The sequence below is a fragment of the Alosa pseudoharengus genome, unplaced genomic scaffold (genome assembly GCF_046254945.1).
Source record: "Alosa pseudoharengus isolate Yale_2024_CS ecotype anadromous, Long Island Sound unplaced genomic scaffold, YU_APseudo_1.1 YU_APseudo_1.1_scf_21, whole genome shotgun sequence".
Taxonomy (NCBI): domain Eukaryota; kingdom Metazoa; phylum Chordata; class Actinopteri; order Clupeiformes; family Clupeidae; genus Alosa; species Alosa pseudoharengus.
Genome location: NW_027468674.1, coordinates 28423094 through 28437854, shown reverse-complemented (window position 1 = coordinate 28437854; position 14761 = coordinate 28423094). Strand labels below are relative to the sequence as shown.

At 41.2% G+C, this 14761-nt stretch overlaps 3 protein-coding genes across 3 annotated transcripts; 2 read left to right on the top strand and 1 right to left on the bottom strand.

The window, feature by feature from the left end:
• The first annotated feature begins 30 nt into the window (after positions 1 to 30).
• snu13b (SNU13 homolog, small nuclear ribonucleoprotein b (U4/U6.U5)) lies at positions 31 to 1410 on the top strand. The gene is made up of 3 exons (XM_076299007.1): positions 31 to 252; positions 614 to 734; positions 949 to 1410. Exons 1-3 carry the CDS (start codon positions 250 to 252, stop codon positions 1209 to 1211), a joined length of 387 nt encoding a protein of 128 aa, XP_076155122.1. The 5' UTR covers positions 31 to 249; the 3' UTR covers positions 1212 to 1410.
• Positions 1411 to 1966: 556 nt separating this feature from the next.
• crym (crystallin, mu) lies at positions 1967 to 6871 on the top strand. The gene is made up of 9 exons (XM_076298473.1): positions 1967 to 2330; positions 2428 to 2578; positions 2818 to 2880; positions 2971 to 3072; positions 3410 to 3593; positions 4816 to 4937; positions 5522 to 5606; positions 6076 to 6182; positions 6783 to 6871. The coding sequence occupies exons 1-8, from the start codon at positions 2158 to 2160 to the stop codon at positions 6180 to 6182; spliced, it is 987 nt and encodes a 328-aa protein (XP_076154588.1). The 5' UTR covers positions 1967 to 2157; the 3' UTR covers positions 6783 to 6871.
• Positions 6872 to 7637: 766 nt separating this feature from the next.
• Positions 7638 to 13208, bottom strand: LOC143138059 (ras-related C3 botulinum toxin substrate 1). The gene is made up of 6 exons (XM_076298474.1): positions 12878 to 13208; positions 11252 to 11323; positions 11039 to 11156; positions 10312 to 10374; positions 9653 to 9812; positions 7638 to 9392 (listed from the first exon to the last, which is right to left on the bottom strand). Exons 1-6 carry the CDS (start codon positions 12910 to 12912, stop codon positions 9262 to 9264), a joined length of 579 nt encoding a protein of 192 aa, XP_076154589.1. The 5' UTR covers positions 12913 to 13208; the 3' UTR covers positions 7638 to 9261.
• Positions 13209 to 14761: the final 1553 nt, after the last annotated feature.

Below are 14761 nucleotides of genomic sequence, written 5' to 3'. Positions count from 1 at the left end.
AGGTCCATAGTTGAGCCTGCGCACCGCAGTGCAGAACACACGTGTTTTGGAGTGAATCGAAGTAGCATCACGTTCGTACTGTCTGACACACTTTGAGTTCGAATCTTTTTGGAAATAGCTACAAAGTGCAAAACTTTCTTCGTATACTCCAACAGAAGTCCTCCGTGAAGCATTCGCCGAGAGGACCACATATATTCGAGGATAAAGCATACCAGCATTTAACTACTATCTAACAAAACATCTGCAATCATGGTGAGTGAATGAAGCCACACACTAGCGTTAGCATTAACCAAACGTTTCTTACTCAGCAGAAATCGATAGCTAATTGGGCCATAAACTTATTTTGGGGTACATAGTTAACGTTTATTTACAGTTTTTGACAAATAAATAAACATAATATTTAGAAATACTTAGAAAAGGCTCAGCTAATGTACGTAGCTAATGCTAGCTAAGGAATTTGGTTAACGTTATCCACGCACATGTGTTGAACCTCGTCCTCATCTATCGCTAAAATGTACGGTGTCGCGAAACATTGTAAGAACTTGTGGAATATGCTGAAATGTGATTTTGGTCGTGGGAGATGACTGTTGCGATTTTTTGTTTTGTTTTACAGACTGAGCCAGAAGTGAACCCTAAAGCCTACCCACTGGCAGATGCCACCATGTCCAAAACCATTTTGGACCTTGTACAACAAGCATCCAACTACAAACAACTGCGAAAAGGAGCTAACGAAGGTGGGTGTGCTAAGAGTGGTTGTTGTGATGCCAATGTCCCTGCTGGCAATTGAGTCACCATGTGTTGGTGAATTGTTAGCTGTTATGATCATAAAATCATTCAGCAAGTAAAACCAACTGGTCAAGCGTTTTTAATAATGTTATGAGACTGGTGGTGTTTGGTTATCGATGATATTGTATTTAAAACGATCCCCCCCCCCCTGCTCTCCTATAGCTACGAAAACATTGAACCGTGGAATCTCCGAGTTCATTGTGATGGCAGCTGATGCAGAGCCACTGGAGATCATCCTTCACTTGCCACTGCTCTGTGAGGACAAAAATGTCCCCTACGTTTTTGTGAGGTCCAAGCAAGCTCTAGGACGAGCATGTGGAGTCTCCAGACCAGTGATCGCCACATCGGTGACTATCAAGGAGGGCTCTCAACTGAAGCCTCAGATCCAGTCTGTCCAAATGGCTATTGAAAGACTTCTGGTGTAACACCACCACCCACTTTTTTGTTTTGTTTTAAAAAGCTTGGCAAATGTTGCCATTGTGGAGACCATATGCCAATATCAAGTTTTACATTACTTTCAACGAATTATGTCTTTGTACATAGTTTTTTTTTTTTTGTAATTGCATATTCAGTATTCTGTGTAATGTGTAGACATTAAGCCAAAATAAAGTTTGGTGTACTGGATTTTTCTTGTTTGATGTTGTTTATGCTGCTCATCTTAGTATCTGTAAAACATTAAACCAAGAACAAACACGTTCGGTTGGTTTTGACTTAACACCAAGACATTTGTGTGCTTTACTTTTGGTATGGTACAGTATCTCTTCCCTCTGAGCCCCTTGCCCACTGACTATTGAGTATGGCTCAGTGATTGGGCTGAAGGTACACTTTACAGATGCAAGGGCCTTGATCTATACATCTGAACTCATTGCCAGTTGAGTAAAAGTGATCGAGTCAGTGACTTCTAGGCCTATTTAATGGTCTGTACAGAAGTTGACTAGTTACATCAACTCACTTGATAATGTCGCCACCTGCCGGTGTAGCTAGGAACGTGCGTTCCAATTAAATTTTTAGAAATATATATTTTTGCAAGAAAAGTACATGTGCATTTGTCTCCCAAGTTCCTTGTGCTCGGACATAGGTCTGTACACTTTCACATGCACGCCAGAAAGTTTTGCGTCCTCACCGGGACTTGTTCGCGTAGCCTACCGGAAATGTTTTTGCACGACACTATTCCATGTGATCCTATTTAAGCACGGCATGTCTAGGAGATCGCTCCGTGTAAATGCAGATATGATTTTACACACTAACACATACTAAAATAGATGTAAATTATGTGTGCGTTTGTTGTCTACTATGGGTTACTAAAGTCCAATCGCCACGCCTACTCGCTTCGGACTCGGGTTCAGTAAACGAAAAGACGGACATAAACTCATGAACATGGCTGGTCTGCCTGTGTTGATCGGTAAAGAAGATGTTGCACGACTCCTCCGTTATAAAGACTTGCTTCCAAAACTGGAGGTTGCTCTTGGACAGTTTTCCAAACATGACATCTCTGAGGTGATCCAACCAGTCCGGACTGTGGTCCCTTTAACGAAACACAACGGGTATGACTCCAGTCTGTGTTACATTATACACAAGGCCCACACATTTTCAACTTTGTATGTTCATGCTAATGCTGTATTTTGGGCCATAATTTAACAGATTCCTAGGATTAATGCCGGCATATATGGTTCACGAAGATATTTTATGCACAAAAATGGTGGCGTTCTATAACCGAGAACAGGGCTCAACTTTACCCTCTACCCAGGCCACGGTGTTGTTGTTCGATCCCGAAAGTGGTTGTGTTTTAGCGGTGAGTGGGATTTAAACAGAAATTGGCATAAACTAAATTAAAAGAACTGTTGAATAACTGTAAAGAACGAATTAATTGAGTTGATTATTCATAATGCTGTTGCATAATTTCTTTAGGCTAGAGCCCTTAACCTAAGCCACGACGGTCACTTTGTTACAAAGAAATAATGTATGCAAGTAAAACGTTGTAGGCCTATAATTTAATTGGAAATTCAATCTCAGTTATGATCTTCCTTGCAGGTAATGGATGGGGAGGTAATAACTGCTATGAGGACAGCTGCAGCATCAGCCATTTCTGCTAAAGTAAGTTTTTCTTTTCCCGAAGTTACTCCCAACACTGGTGTTAACAGTAAGCACAGCTATTGGAACTCTAAACTATTATTTCTGATTCAGTTTTCCATGCCAGTCCAATCAGAGGTGCTGTGTATCCTGGGCTCAGGCCACCAAGCTGTCAGCCACTATGACGTCTTCACAGAAGCATTTGCTTTTAAACAGGTTCAATTATTTCACAGTTCATTTGTTTATGTTACCAAACCAATACAGCAACAGCTATAAGAGTATGAAGGAGAAATGGTAAAGAAGAAAACAGAATCCATTAGGAAATATATATTTTTGGTCAATCAATTGTTGGATTGCATTTTGCATCCTCCTAATCTGTCATGTTCATCAATTGTGGAAAATGCTTTAAACAAAAACAGGAGTAGGCTACCTAATGTTTTCACATGGCCACAGTGCAGGACATCATACATTACAAATGAAGGTAAAAGTGAGAAATCATTTAAGTCTGTCCTTTCCAAATAAAATGCTGTGGCACTCATACTGTCCCACACAGGTGCGTGTGTGGAGCCAGAGGAAGGAGAGTGCAGAGAGCTTTGCTAGTGCAGTCCAGGGTGCTGTGACAGTCTGCTCCTCTGCAAAAGAGGCGGTGGAGGGGGCCGATGTCATAATCACAGTCACTGGTGCCAGCCAGCCTGTCTTGTTCGGGGAGTGGGTCAAGCCTGGTGCCCATGTCGCTGGTAAGGCCCCGTGGGAACGTCAGTAATCTTACTAATCCCAGAGGGAAAGTTCACCCAAAGCATCTTTATTTTAAGCATGGGTAGGTCCTCCAGGCCTGCTGCAGAGAACCTCTCTTAGCAGTACCAACAACCTGACATGCTTATTAATGTAGCACTTACCACTACCTTCCCTATCCTGACTATCCCTCCCTTTTCTTCGCTTGAACTGTTTTTATGCAAGTACAATACATTACATTTGGCTGACGTTTTTTAACCAAAGCGACTTCGAACAAGGGAAACCATCAAGGTAGAGTATGATTAGTGCAGCAGTTGTGCAACTTCCATACAGTCAAGTGTCAGTTTAGTCAGGTGGTAAGTGCTAGAATTAGCAAGTCTAGTTGTAGGTAGTGCTACAAGAGGAGATACTCTCTAAAGAGCTGGGTCAGATAATCGGACCCAGAGAGGTGGTGTGAATAGCAAAGAGAAGGGGCCCCAGCACTGAGCCCTGGGGTACCCCTGTGGTGAGAAAGTGAAGAGCGGACAACTTTCCATGCCATGATACGTTGAACGAGCGCCCTGTGTGATAGTATTCAAACCAGGAGAGAGCAGAGCCCAAGATGCCCATGCATGTTTGAAAGTATTGAGAGAAGGATGCGGTGGTTAACCGTGTCAAAGGTAGCTAATAAGTCAAGCAGAATGAGGACTGATGGCCGTGCAGTCGCCCTGGCTTCTTTTAAGGCTTCTATCAGAAACAACAGAGCTGTTTCGGTCACTCTTGAAAACGGATTGGTTTGGATCAAGAAGGTTGTTCCGTGAGAGGAATTCAGAGACCTGTTTGGAGACCGCCCATTCGATAGCTTTGGATAGGAAGGGTTGAAGTGAGACAGGATGATAGTTCTCAACTTGAGCAGGGTTGAGATATGGTTACTTAAGTAATGAATTTCCAGAGCAGCTTTGAATGCTCTGGGAAATGTGCCAGAGGTTAGCGAAGCATTGATCACAAGTGTGATAGCTGATGTGATCGTAGTAGGCTACTTATTGCGACTCTAACAATAACCTAGTGGCACTTGTACCTTTGTTTTACCTTTATTGTTGTAAGTCACTTTGGATAAATGTGTCAGCTAAATGGCTAAATGTAAAATGCTGCAAGTTAGTTCATTAAAGATATGAGTGTACTAAACAAAGATTACCACAACAGACTGTGTTAAGCGTGTTTTTCTGTGTGTCTTTGTAAATGGTGCAGCGGTGGGTGCCTGCAGCCCTGGTTGGAGGGAGCTGGACGACGTGTTGATGAAGAAGGCCGTGGTGTATGCAGACAGCCGAGAAGGAGCGATGAAGGAATCCGGAGACGTCATCCTCTCTGGGGTAACATATTTAGTTTTATTTTGTAAGTATATTTTTGGGGGCTTTTTATGCCTTTAATGACAGGACAGTGAAGAATGACAGGAAGTGAGTGGGAGAGAGAGTCGGGGTGGGATCCGGAAAGGACCACGGGACGGGAATCGAACCCGGGTCGCCGGCGTACGGTGCAGGTGCCCCAGCCAGTTGCGCCACAGCTGGGGCCGTTGTTTTATTTTGTTAAGAGCCATTACTGCCACGTGTTACCGATCCAACGTTCGAGGGTACATCAATATTTGGTATTGTAAGTCTTCTAGATTGTTATGGTGTGTTGGACTTTTGACTTTAAAGAAGTATATACAATGATTTAATATACATGGACAATGTAAGTAATAATCCACATCCTCAAGAAAGGCACTCCTTATGGGTACCCATGAATAAACAGTGATGTCGCATCAGGGTTCAATTCATGTTAATTTAAGTCCTTTGGAAACAGGAAACTAGGCAATATTTGAGATGAATTTGTTTTCTTTTGTGTTGTGTATAAGAAAAATATCATCATATTTACATCCCAGCGTTCTTCTGTAAACATTGTGTGTCTCCATCCGCAGGCCCAAGTATTTGCTGAGATTGGGGAGGTCATCAATGGAACAGCACCAGGCCACCGTGAGAAGACCACAGTGTACAAGTCTCTGGGTAAACTCCATTTCTCACAGACTACAAACACAGCCAAAGCATTTTTCCATTTGCATAGGGAGCAGGTGGAAACAACCACAGCTGACTCGAACGGTTTGATACGACGGTAATAACCCTAATAGTGCATTTGTGTGGGGTTTTGATATTTGCCATTTGGGGTTAAAATAAGCCCCAACTGGGATTTTGTCTATTTTTAGCGTTCTCATCCCAGCTGGTGAGACCTGATCCAATGTCTCCTGCTCATACTAAAATAGACTAATCAAATTTTTCACAAACTGGTGTCATTCATAATTGTCCACGGCTTCATATACAATTATATTGCTCTATTTAAATATTACAATGTATAAGTAAGTACATGTTATCAAATACCATTTGCCACTCTTGGCCAACTGACCTGAAACCTTGGTAATCAAAAGAACCGATGCTAATTAAACTGCTCAGGTCTAATCTAATTAACTGTGTGTTCTAGGGATGGGGATTCAGGACGCGGTGTCTGCCAAGCTGGTGTATGACCAGTGGAAGAGTCAGGGGGGTGACCCTGGCGTCACTCATCCAGTGAAAAAATCACCACTATAGGTATTTTTTTGGAGTCCATTCCTTTCAGTAATTTTGCCATAGATCTCTGAAGTTTGCCAAAAAAAAGCTACAATCTTTGCCCGTATCTACATACTTTTGCCCTCTGCCTTCTAGTGGACACTGTGACCTTCGGTACGTCAAGACGGCAAACTTTGATTTTTTTGCTACCTACCCTAGAACTGACTTGCAATACAAGATAGGTAGTTAGCTTCAATTCTTATACAGTATGGTCAAAGATGGCAGCTTAGGTTCCTTTTTGTAGGTGAACTTCAGAGGTCTATGGGACATCCATCAGAAAGCACTGCTTTTCTATTGGCCTTTTGGAATGTGTGGGTCTGTGCATCGCCTTACTATGGTCACCAGACCAAGACACACATACAGCCCAGACAGGTAAACTGCACTGTTGGTAGCCATCTCTGTTTGTAGTTGCTCTCAGCAATCCAATTAAAACGGTTAATGCCTGTGATTCTTGATCGTTCTTTAATCTGGCTCTTATTCTGAGGGTAATGACTCCAGACCCAGCCTGGAGCCGTGTATCTGTTATGTACTAAGCCACAAATATGTCTAACATTATTAATAGACCAAATTCTGCATTTACAGGTGATACAAAATGCAGCAGCTAGGATTCTAACAAAAACTAAAAGAACTGACCACATTACTCCAATTCTTAAGTCCTTGCACTGGCTTCCAGTAAGTCACAGAATTGACTTTAAAGCACAATTGCTTGTTTATAAATCAGTAAATGGAGCAGGACCTAAATACTTGTCAGACATGCTTCAGCAGTACACACCTTCTCGTCCTCTCAGGTCCCAGGTGAAAAACCTGCTAGTAAAACCTACAGTTAGAACTAAACATGGTGAAGCAGCTTTTAGCTGCTATGCGGCTCAGCTGTGGAACCAACTTTCGGATGACATCAAAAAGGCCCCAACTGTAGCCAGTTTTAAATCTAGACTTAAGACCAAACTGTTCTCAGATGCTTTCTGCTAACTGTGCCGAGTTACAAATTCTGAATCTGCCTTGATAATTATTCTACCTTGTCTTTTATTACTTTTTTTTACTACTTTTGCCTTTGTTTTTGCTTACTAATTATTCTTTATTTTTAAATGATTTTACCTTGTGTTTTATGTTTTCTTTTTATTATGATCTTTACCTTTTAACTATTCTTTGACTATATTGCCCTTCTATGCTTTTATTTGTTATTATTGTTTGGTTTTGTTTATGTAAAGCACATTGAATGACCTCTGTGTATGAAATGCGCTATATAAATAAACTTGACTTGCATTTAAAATCAATCGTAAATCATTTGAAGTATGTTTCAGCTCTGCAGAGTGATAAACTTTTTCTTTTGTACAATTGTTGAAAGGAAACTGCAGAGTTGGTTAATCATTTTAAACATAGTTCATGGATTATGTATGCCTGGTATATAGTGGAAATAAAACATGTAATAGCCAAACAGACTTTAGATGCATTTATTTGTATTTGAAAAATAAAACAAGACAAATGTGTAATGATGTACTCAAAATTAAACCCAAATATATGACTGAAAACATGTGGTGGCCTATACCATTTCAAGTTCAAGAGTGGCAGGTCCATCTGAAACTGAAATACATTGCATTCAGCAACATCTTATTTCAAGCCACTGGCTGCCTGGCAAAAAGAAAATCCAGCACAAACCAACCTCAAAGGCCCACCAGATTTGTTCTTTTTTCCCCCCCAGAAACAAGATACAGTAGTGGTTAGGGTATTTATTGACTAATGTATATGGGACCATTTAAAGCTATATTTTTTAAAGGGAACAAAGACGACATGGTCAGTTACAATTTCTATGTCAGAGGTATTGGTTAATACATTGTTCGTAGCTTCAACAGAAATACAGTAATAGCTTTGTTAAAGGAAAATGGACCAAATTTACATCATGATACCTGCCGTACACAGCATTATAAAACATACTTGGAGCTGCATAATTACACATTTTCCATTTACTGGTGGTGGGGGTTGGGCTGGAACTATTGAGGACACAGGTATGGGTCCTGGGACAAAATGTAGATACCTTTCCACAGAGAACACAAGGAATCTCTATTGATCAGTACTAAAACATACACCACACCATGACACGCAGAATCCTCCATTTTGCCCAATCTGCCAAAAGGGCCCGTAGAACTAAAAATGGATACTTGCCTGATCATTGCATAACCTATGACATCCGCAGATCTGTAATCAAGATGACCGCTGTAACAGGTTCTGTATGAAATACTGTATGCCCTCCATATGCGCATTATAGGTAAGCTACACTAGAAGTCTAGAGGCAGGGTAGCTGAAGCACAGGGATGGCTGAGCAATATTCGCAACAATTCTGCTGACATGACTGATATAGCAGTGACAACTACACAGTATATATAATCTAAGATCATTTGATTCACAATATATAGCGTTTCAAGGTGAACTGTCTAAAATGATCGTCAGTCTAGCACATTTTTTTCAGCTACAACTTTTAAAAGTAATGAATTACTACACTTAATTCTCTCTTCTCGTTTGAAACCGTTCTTTTTGAGATAGCAAATAATTCATATTATATAGGTGTAAACCCTTAAAAAAAACAATTAAAGGACTTAGTGTATGCAGATTTCAAGTGAAATCAATCATCTGCAGATTGAATTTTGGCAAACCTCCATTACTACTCAGTTGCAGACTGTAAACAAAATATATGGGCTCTCAGGAGGAGTATTTATGTTACCTTTTGAAATTAAAAACAAAAGAAAGAACATTATTAGAAGGCAGCAGGAATTTCTTAGTGTACGGGAAATATGTGGCTGGAAGCGTCCCTCCCCGGCCTTCTCCAAGAGCCCACCATTAATTCTAGGGTCTTAGGAATAGAAGTCGATTGGATATAAGTAGTACTAATTACAATACGAGAGAGAATGACATATCAGTATGCATACGGTGCGTCGTCTCTCGTCTTCCCGAGACAACTTTGCACGAACTCCTCTCCTCTTCACCACCTTCTCCTCCTCCTCCCTCCCCTCGCGCCATCCCAGGTGAGCTCAGATTGCAGCCGGTTCGTTTCTGTGCATGTCGGGATTTAGAGTAGCGTGCACTTCCTCTTCCTCTTCTTGACGGGCGGCGGGCACAGTACTGCCCGGATGGCTTCGTCGAACACCGTCTTAAGGCCACGCTGTGTCAAGGCTGAGCACTCGAGGTACTTCACTGCACCTGTGGAGGTGAGTCACAAGTCATGAGACCCAACATTTCAGAATGCTACGACATTTGACCTCTGCGTCTACTTGTCCAGCAGCATATACAGACACACACAGATAAGATTTATGTATATGTGAATGTAAATAACTATCTATTTGAATTAATTATCAACAGAAGATTATGTTTTCTAATTAATTTAATGGAATTTCCACTGACTGTAAAACCAAAGTTCAGTGGCCATATATGGTTTATCTGTGGTACTAACTGACACTTACCAATTTCTTTGGCCATAGCAAGGCCTTGTGGATAAGTGATGGGAGTGAGCTTCTTCTCCTTCAGCTTCTCGATAGTGTCCTTGTCGTCCCTCAGATCGAGCTTGGTCCCCACCAGGATGATCGGAGTGTTCGGGCAATGATGTCTGACCTCTGGGTACCACTGAGTAGTAATAACAGCAGACACGCTCACACGATTGTTTCGTTTCAAACTCTATAACAAACACTCAGACTTGAAATCCCTTTTTCCATTCTCTTCCCACAACATCCTAAAGGCAGAAATCCCCACGCAGTAATTTAGAGCACAAACCACCTGCACAAGATGTTTATCTGTGAGGGAAACTGGAGAACACAGACTTCCTCCTGGACCACAGCCAAATGAACTGTGTCTGCAGCTTTGTAATCACCTGGCACACATAAACCAGGGATCTAGACAACCCCACCCCCTCTCTTGTAGAACTCCACACCATGACATCTTTACCTCTATAAAGGCTACAAAGATCATAGTCATCAACACCACTGTGCTATGGACATCTTTAAATAGGCCTTAATGGTGAAACTGATGAATTATAGATGTGATAGCATGATATCAGAACTCTCATAACCAGTTTCTACCTTTATAGACCTGCAGTGGTGAAATGCTGTATCGGTGTATTGCTTACCTTAGCACGGACGTTTTCAAAGGAGGCAGGACTCACAAGCGAGAAGCAAATCAAGAACACATCCTGTACAGGAAAGAAAAAGTAAATAAATTCAGCACATTTAAAAATACGCCCAATGGAGGATATGTTGGATAAGCCCCATAGGACTTTCACTAATGAGTGCTAGTCAACTCTAGCCCCGATACTGCCATGCCAATTGTAGAAGCATAGTCCCTAATTGTATTACATAACCCATTGTATTTGCAGTCAATGACTACTGAGTCATGAATGGTGTAGGCAACTATTTGGGAACAATGTTGGTGTGGACACTGAGCCACTCTCACTGACACTGGAGGACAGACACACAGAGAGCAGTCTGTAGCAGTGACTCAAAGGACAAACAAGGCAATCTTTCACTTCCTCAACTCTAAATAAGCATGCTCGACATTATCAGGGTCAATGGACACCGCGCTGAACTCTTCAGACCATAAAACATGCATGAATAAATGCCAATCTATGGACACCCATGGCCACTAATTTGGGGGAAGTAAACAATTTGTATACACCAACCTGAACAGAAACAATAAACAGAGTTTAGATGTCCAATTGATTAAATCCATTCTCATGTTACTCCTTCATTCAGTCCATAATTTCTTTAATTTCACATAATCTCCCTGTTTCTCTTGCTTGGAATTAAATAAACTGTGTTTCCAGAAAGTAGAAAGATAAGGATCAGTCATTGCCTAACCGTTTGAGGATAGGAGAGGGGACGGAGCCTATCATAGTCCTCCTGTCCAGCTGTATCCCAAAGGCCCAAGTTCACCGGCTTTCCATCAACCATTACATTGGCCGAGTAGTTGTCGAACCTAAGGGGATATAGGGCATTGGGTTATTTTAATTGTTCAAAGTCTGGTGCCATGTTTTTAGCACACAGGCTAGCTTCTACTAGTAGTATACTCACACTGTGGGGATGTACTCCCCAGGGAAGGCGTTGGTGGTGTAGCTGATCAGAAGACATGTTTTACCCACCGCACTGACATGGAAAGGAAGAGATACCGCATAGCATAAACCATTTACTCTTTAACAGTGACAAAAAAAACCTTGCAGTGAAAAGTGGCATGCAAAGGCAATAACCATTTCAACTTGATCCTCTTCAGGCACGCAAACAGATGTTTCACAATAACCCCAGACAACTTCCTCATACACAAAGAGGAAAGCATCACTCCTAAAATAATCATGGAACTTTTGTATCAGAAATAGCAACATGGTCACATGTATCAGTAAACAGCATTATGAAGACCCTTACAAGACCAGTAAAACAAGAATGCTTCAAATTTCTCAACAACAGTACACACATAATGAACAATGGAACAAACAGCTGGACAACAAAAATGTCTTCATAGATATGAGTGGGAAGTAACACATTTAACCACTTTGACCTACTTAAGCCAATTCCAGCCTATAATCAGTGGCTGACTCAAGGCGGCCTTACCCATGCCTTCCCTTAAGACTTGTGTCTGTGGGTAGCTTTGTGTAACAATGTAAGACAGCATAGTCATTAGTCAATAAGGAAACATGGTGCCAGTCTTGCAGGATAATGGAATTATTTTGCTGATAAAATAAAGAAATACGTTCAAAATATATCTAATGTGATTGCCTAGAGTGGTGCATATTTTTGGAGGGGCTTAAAATACATCCACGCTTGAATCGACATCAAGGTCTACAACAAAACAACAAAAAACAGGGGGGGGGGGGGGGGGCACCAAATAAAACACCATTTCATGGACACTTCAGTTAAATCGTCACCTACGTCATCTATAAAATGTTTGTAACGTTAGGCGGACCCACGAGAAGCATGACTTCATGTTAAACGAAACTGGCAACAAAAGCGACATGACTATTTTACAATTTCTTTTCCAGGGTCCCACCCTGGATCAGGCCAAGGTATAACTCAAAGCCAATTTAGAACAAGCTGCGCCCAAAACATGACAATTATCTGGTTTGATACAGTTACAAACAAAATATTGTGGACTGCATGACTTGCTAGGGAACAATAAGTGTTAACGTAACCAAGACTGACAACGCTAACCTTCCTTGAGGAAAATGTATCATTAACTTAACTCAACGTTAGCTAACGTTATATTTATGTGAAGCCAAACAGTCTAAAGAGTAATTTTATGGCTAACCTGTCTTTTCAAACCACAGTGATCACGCATTTCAGATCAACAACTGGCATAAACAATATCGTTTATCTGGACAACAACCATACTGTGACAAACTGATTCTTAAGATATAACGTTAGCTGACGAGAACTAACAGAAGTGGCATAAGAAGGAATGCGGAACATACCGACACAAGTTACCATCGGCTTCAATGAGTTAAGTTAGCAAACGTTAGCAAAGACTCAAAAAAGTCAGTCGGTACTGCAACACAGTTGGCTAATGTTAGCTAGTGAGCAAGCTATGCTAAACGAGCTTGGAAGACTGCGGCAACACAGCATCATCTAATATTTGAACAAAACAACGCCACTGTACATGTACAAACTCTACAGGACATGTGCGAAGATTTAAAACAAGAAAAAACTTACCCGTCTCCCACGACCACACACTTTATGGCCTGCATCTGTGCGCTGCGTTCTTTTGACGCTGAGTTAGCTAACTAGCTAGCAAGCCAGCTAATGTAGCCTCTTAGAGCTAAGTAGTAAAACCACCCTTTGTTGATTTAACTTGTTTTCCCAACGAGAAAAACAAGGATCGCTGTTATTATAAAGTGATCCAGCCACAAGACAATTATCAGCTGAAAATTCCCCAAACCTAGTGCCCTTAGACCAACTTGATCAGAGAAATTCTGAAGTTGTTAAACAAACAGCCACCACCCAAAAAATCTCTGGTCCTGAGCTAGGAAAAACGCCCTCGAACTCAGACAACGGAAACTGTAGTTCCCAATTCCAGGCGAGTCATTTCCGGTCTCACCCGCTCGTTCTCTACAAGTGTCTTTGCAGGATATTTAAGGAAATGTCCAAATGTTGTGAATCACTGCCCTCTGTTGGTTGTCTACGATAAACACCCGCAGCGTGTTTGTTACGAATGCATAGGTGTTCAGTGATGCGCACTTAATTAGAAATTACCACTTTATCAAATAAAGGTGGTATCGCAGCACTTTTTATACAAGCTTATTTTTATTTGATTAATCCTCATAAAATGTCAACACGTAAACTAAAGTTACTGTTTTGTTTTTCTTGACCACTAGAGGACAACATTATCATAGAAATTAGGGTGGCTTGGCCCCATATACACATTCAAAGTATTTTATCTATTCATTTGACCTTTAAATTACTTTTACAGAAAACAAGCTGATGTAGCACATTTAGTCAGACAGTTTGGTGATCTCATCTCGCCACAGTAAAATAATTATGAAGAGATCTCTCAACTGCTGACACCATAAATCTAGCAGGCTATGTCCCATCCAGTTAAACTGAAGTTGTATGAAACTGAACCCCCCCCCCCACACACACACACACACACACACACACACACACACACGCACACACACCACCCCCCTTTGACCATTTAACATCCTCTCCTCAATCTCCGCCTTTCTATGACTAAAGATAATTAATCATTGTTGCTATGGTAACTGCAATCCGCAACCACCACCACCCCGCCCCTGGCCATGCCCTGAACTGTAAATAGAGGATTAAATGGAGGGGGATTTTGGTAGGGAAACATTTTAATAGGATAAACAGTATTAAGTTAAGGGACACAAACAGAGAAAAATAAAGATAAGCACACTTACTTATCTGTATAGACACGAAGGGGTCAAGCCCAGAGAACCAGAAGTGTGAGTTTAGTTTAAAGATGTGTGAGACCACCACCATACTATATGACATTGTAGCCTACATCTAGACTCATAAGTTACTGAATGAGATTAATATTTTTTAATTACTATAGAGCACACACACCATAGACTTTTTGTGTTAGGCCTACTTTTAAAAACGACTCTATGTAAATACTGCATTTTATACATGTTTATTTAGATTGACATAGGCTATCCAAGTTAATCATTTTGCTAAATTCAGTTGAATACACAGTTACTTCTGTTTGTCTAAATGGCATAAGGCAACAGGAAGTGCAGCATGCAAATCAGACATATCAGTAAAGTAAAACAGTTGGCCTCCTAGAGCAGAACAAATCTCTGTACAGCAACTACTGGTTTCTTATCACTCAGTGATTTTCACCCTGTCCATTTGTTTAACAGATAGGTGTTATGAAACAGTCGGAGGAGTGCAGATGTGTGCGTATGTGTCTGCATGTGTGTGTGTGTGGTGTGTGTGTGTGTGTCTGTCTCTCTCTTTTTGTGTGTGTGTGTGTGTGTGTGTGTGTGTGTGTGTGTGTGTGTGTGTGTGTGTGTGTGTGTGTGTGTGTGTTCATAGTCAGTGGGAGGGTTGTCCAGTACGTGTGCAAATGTCCAC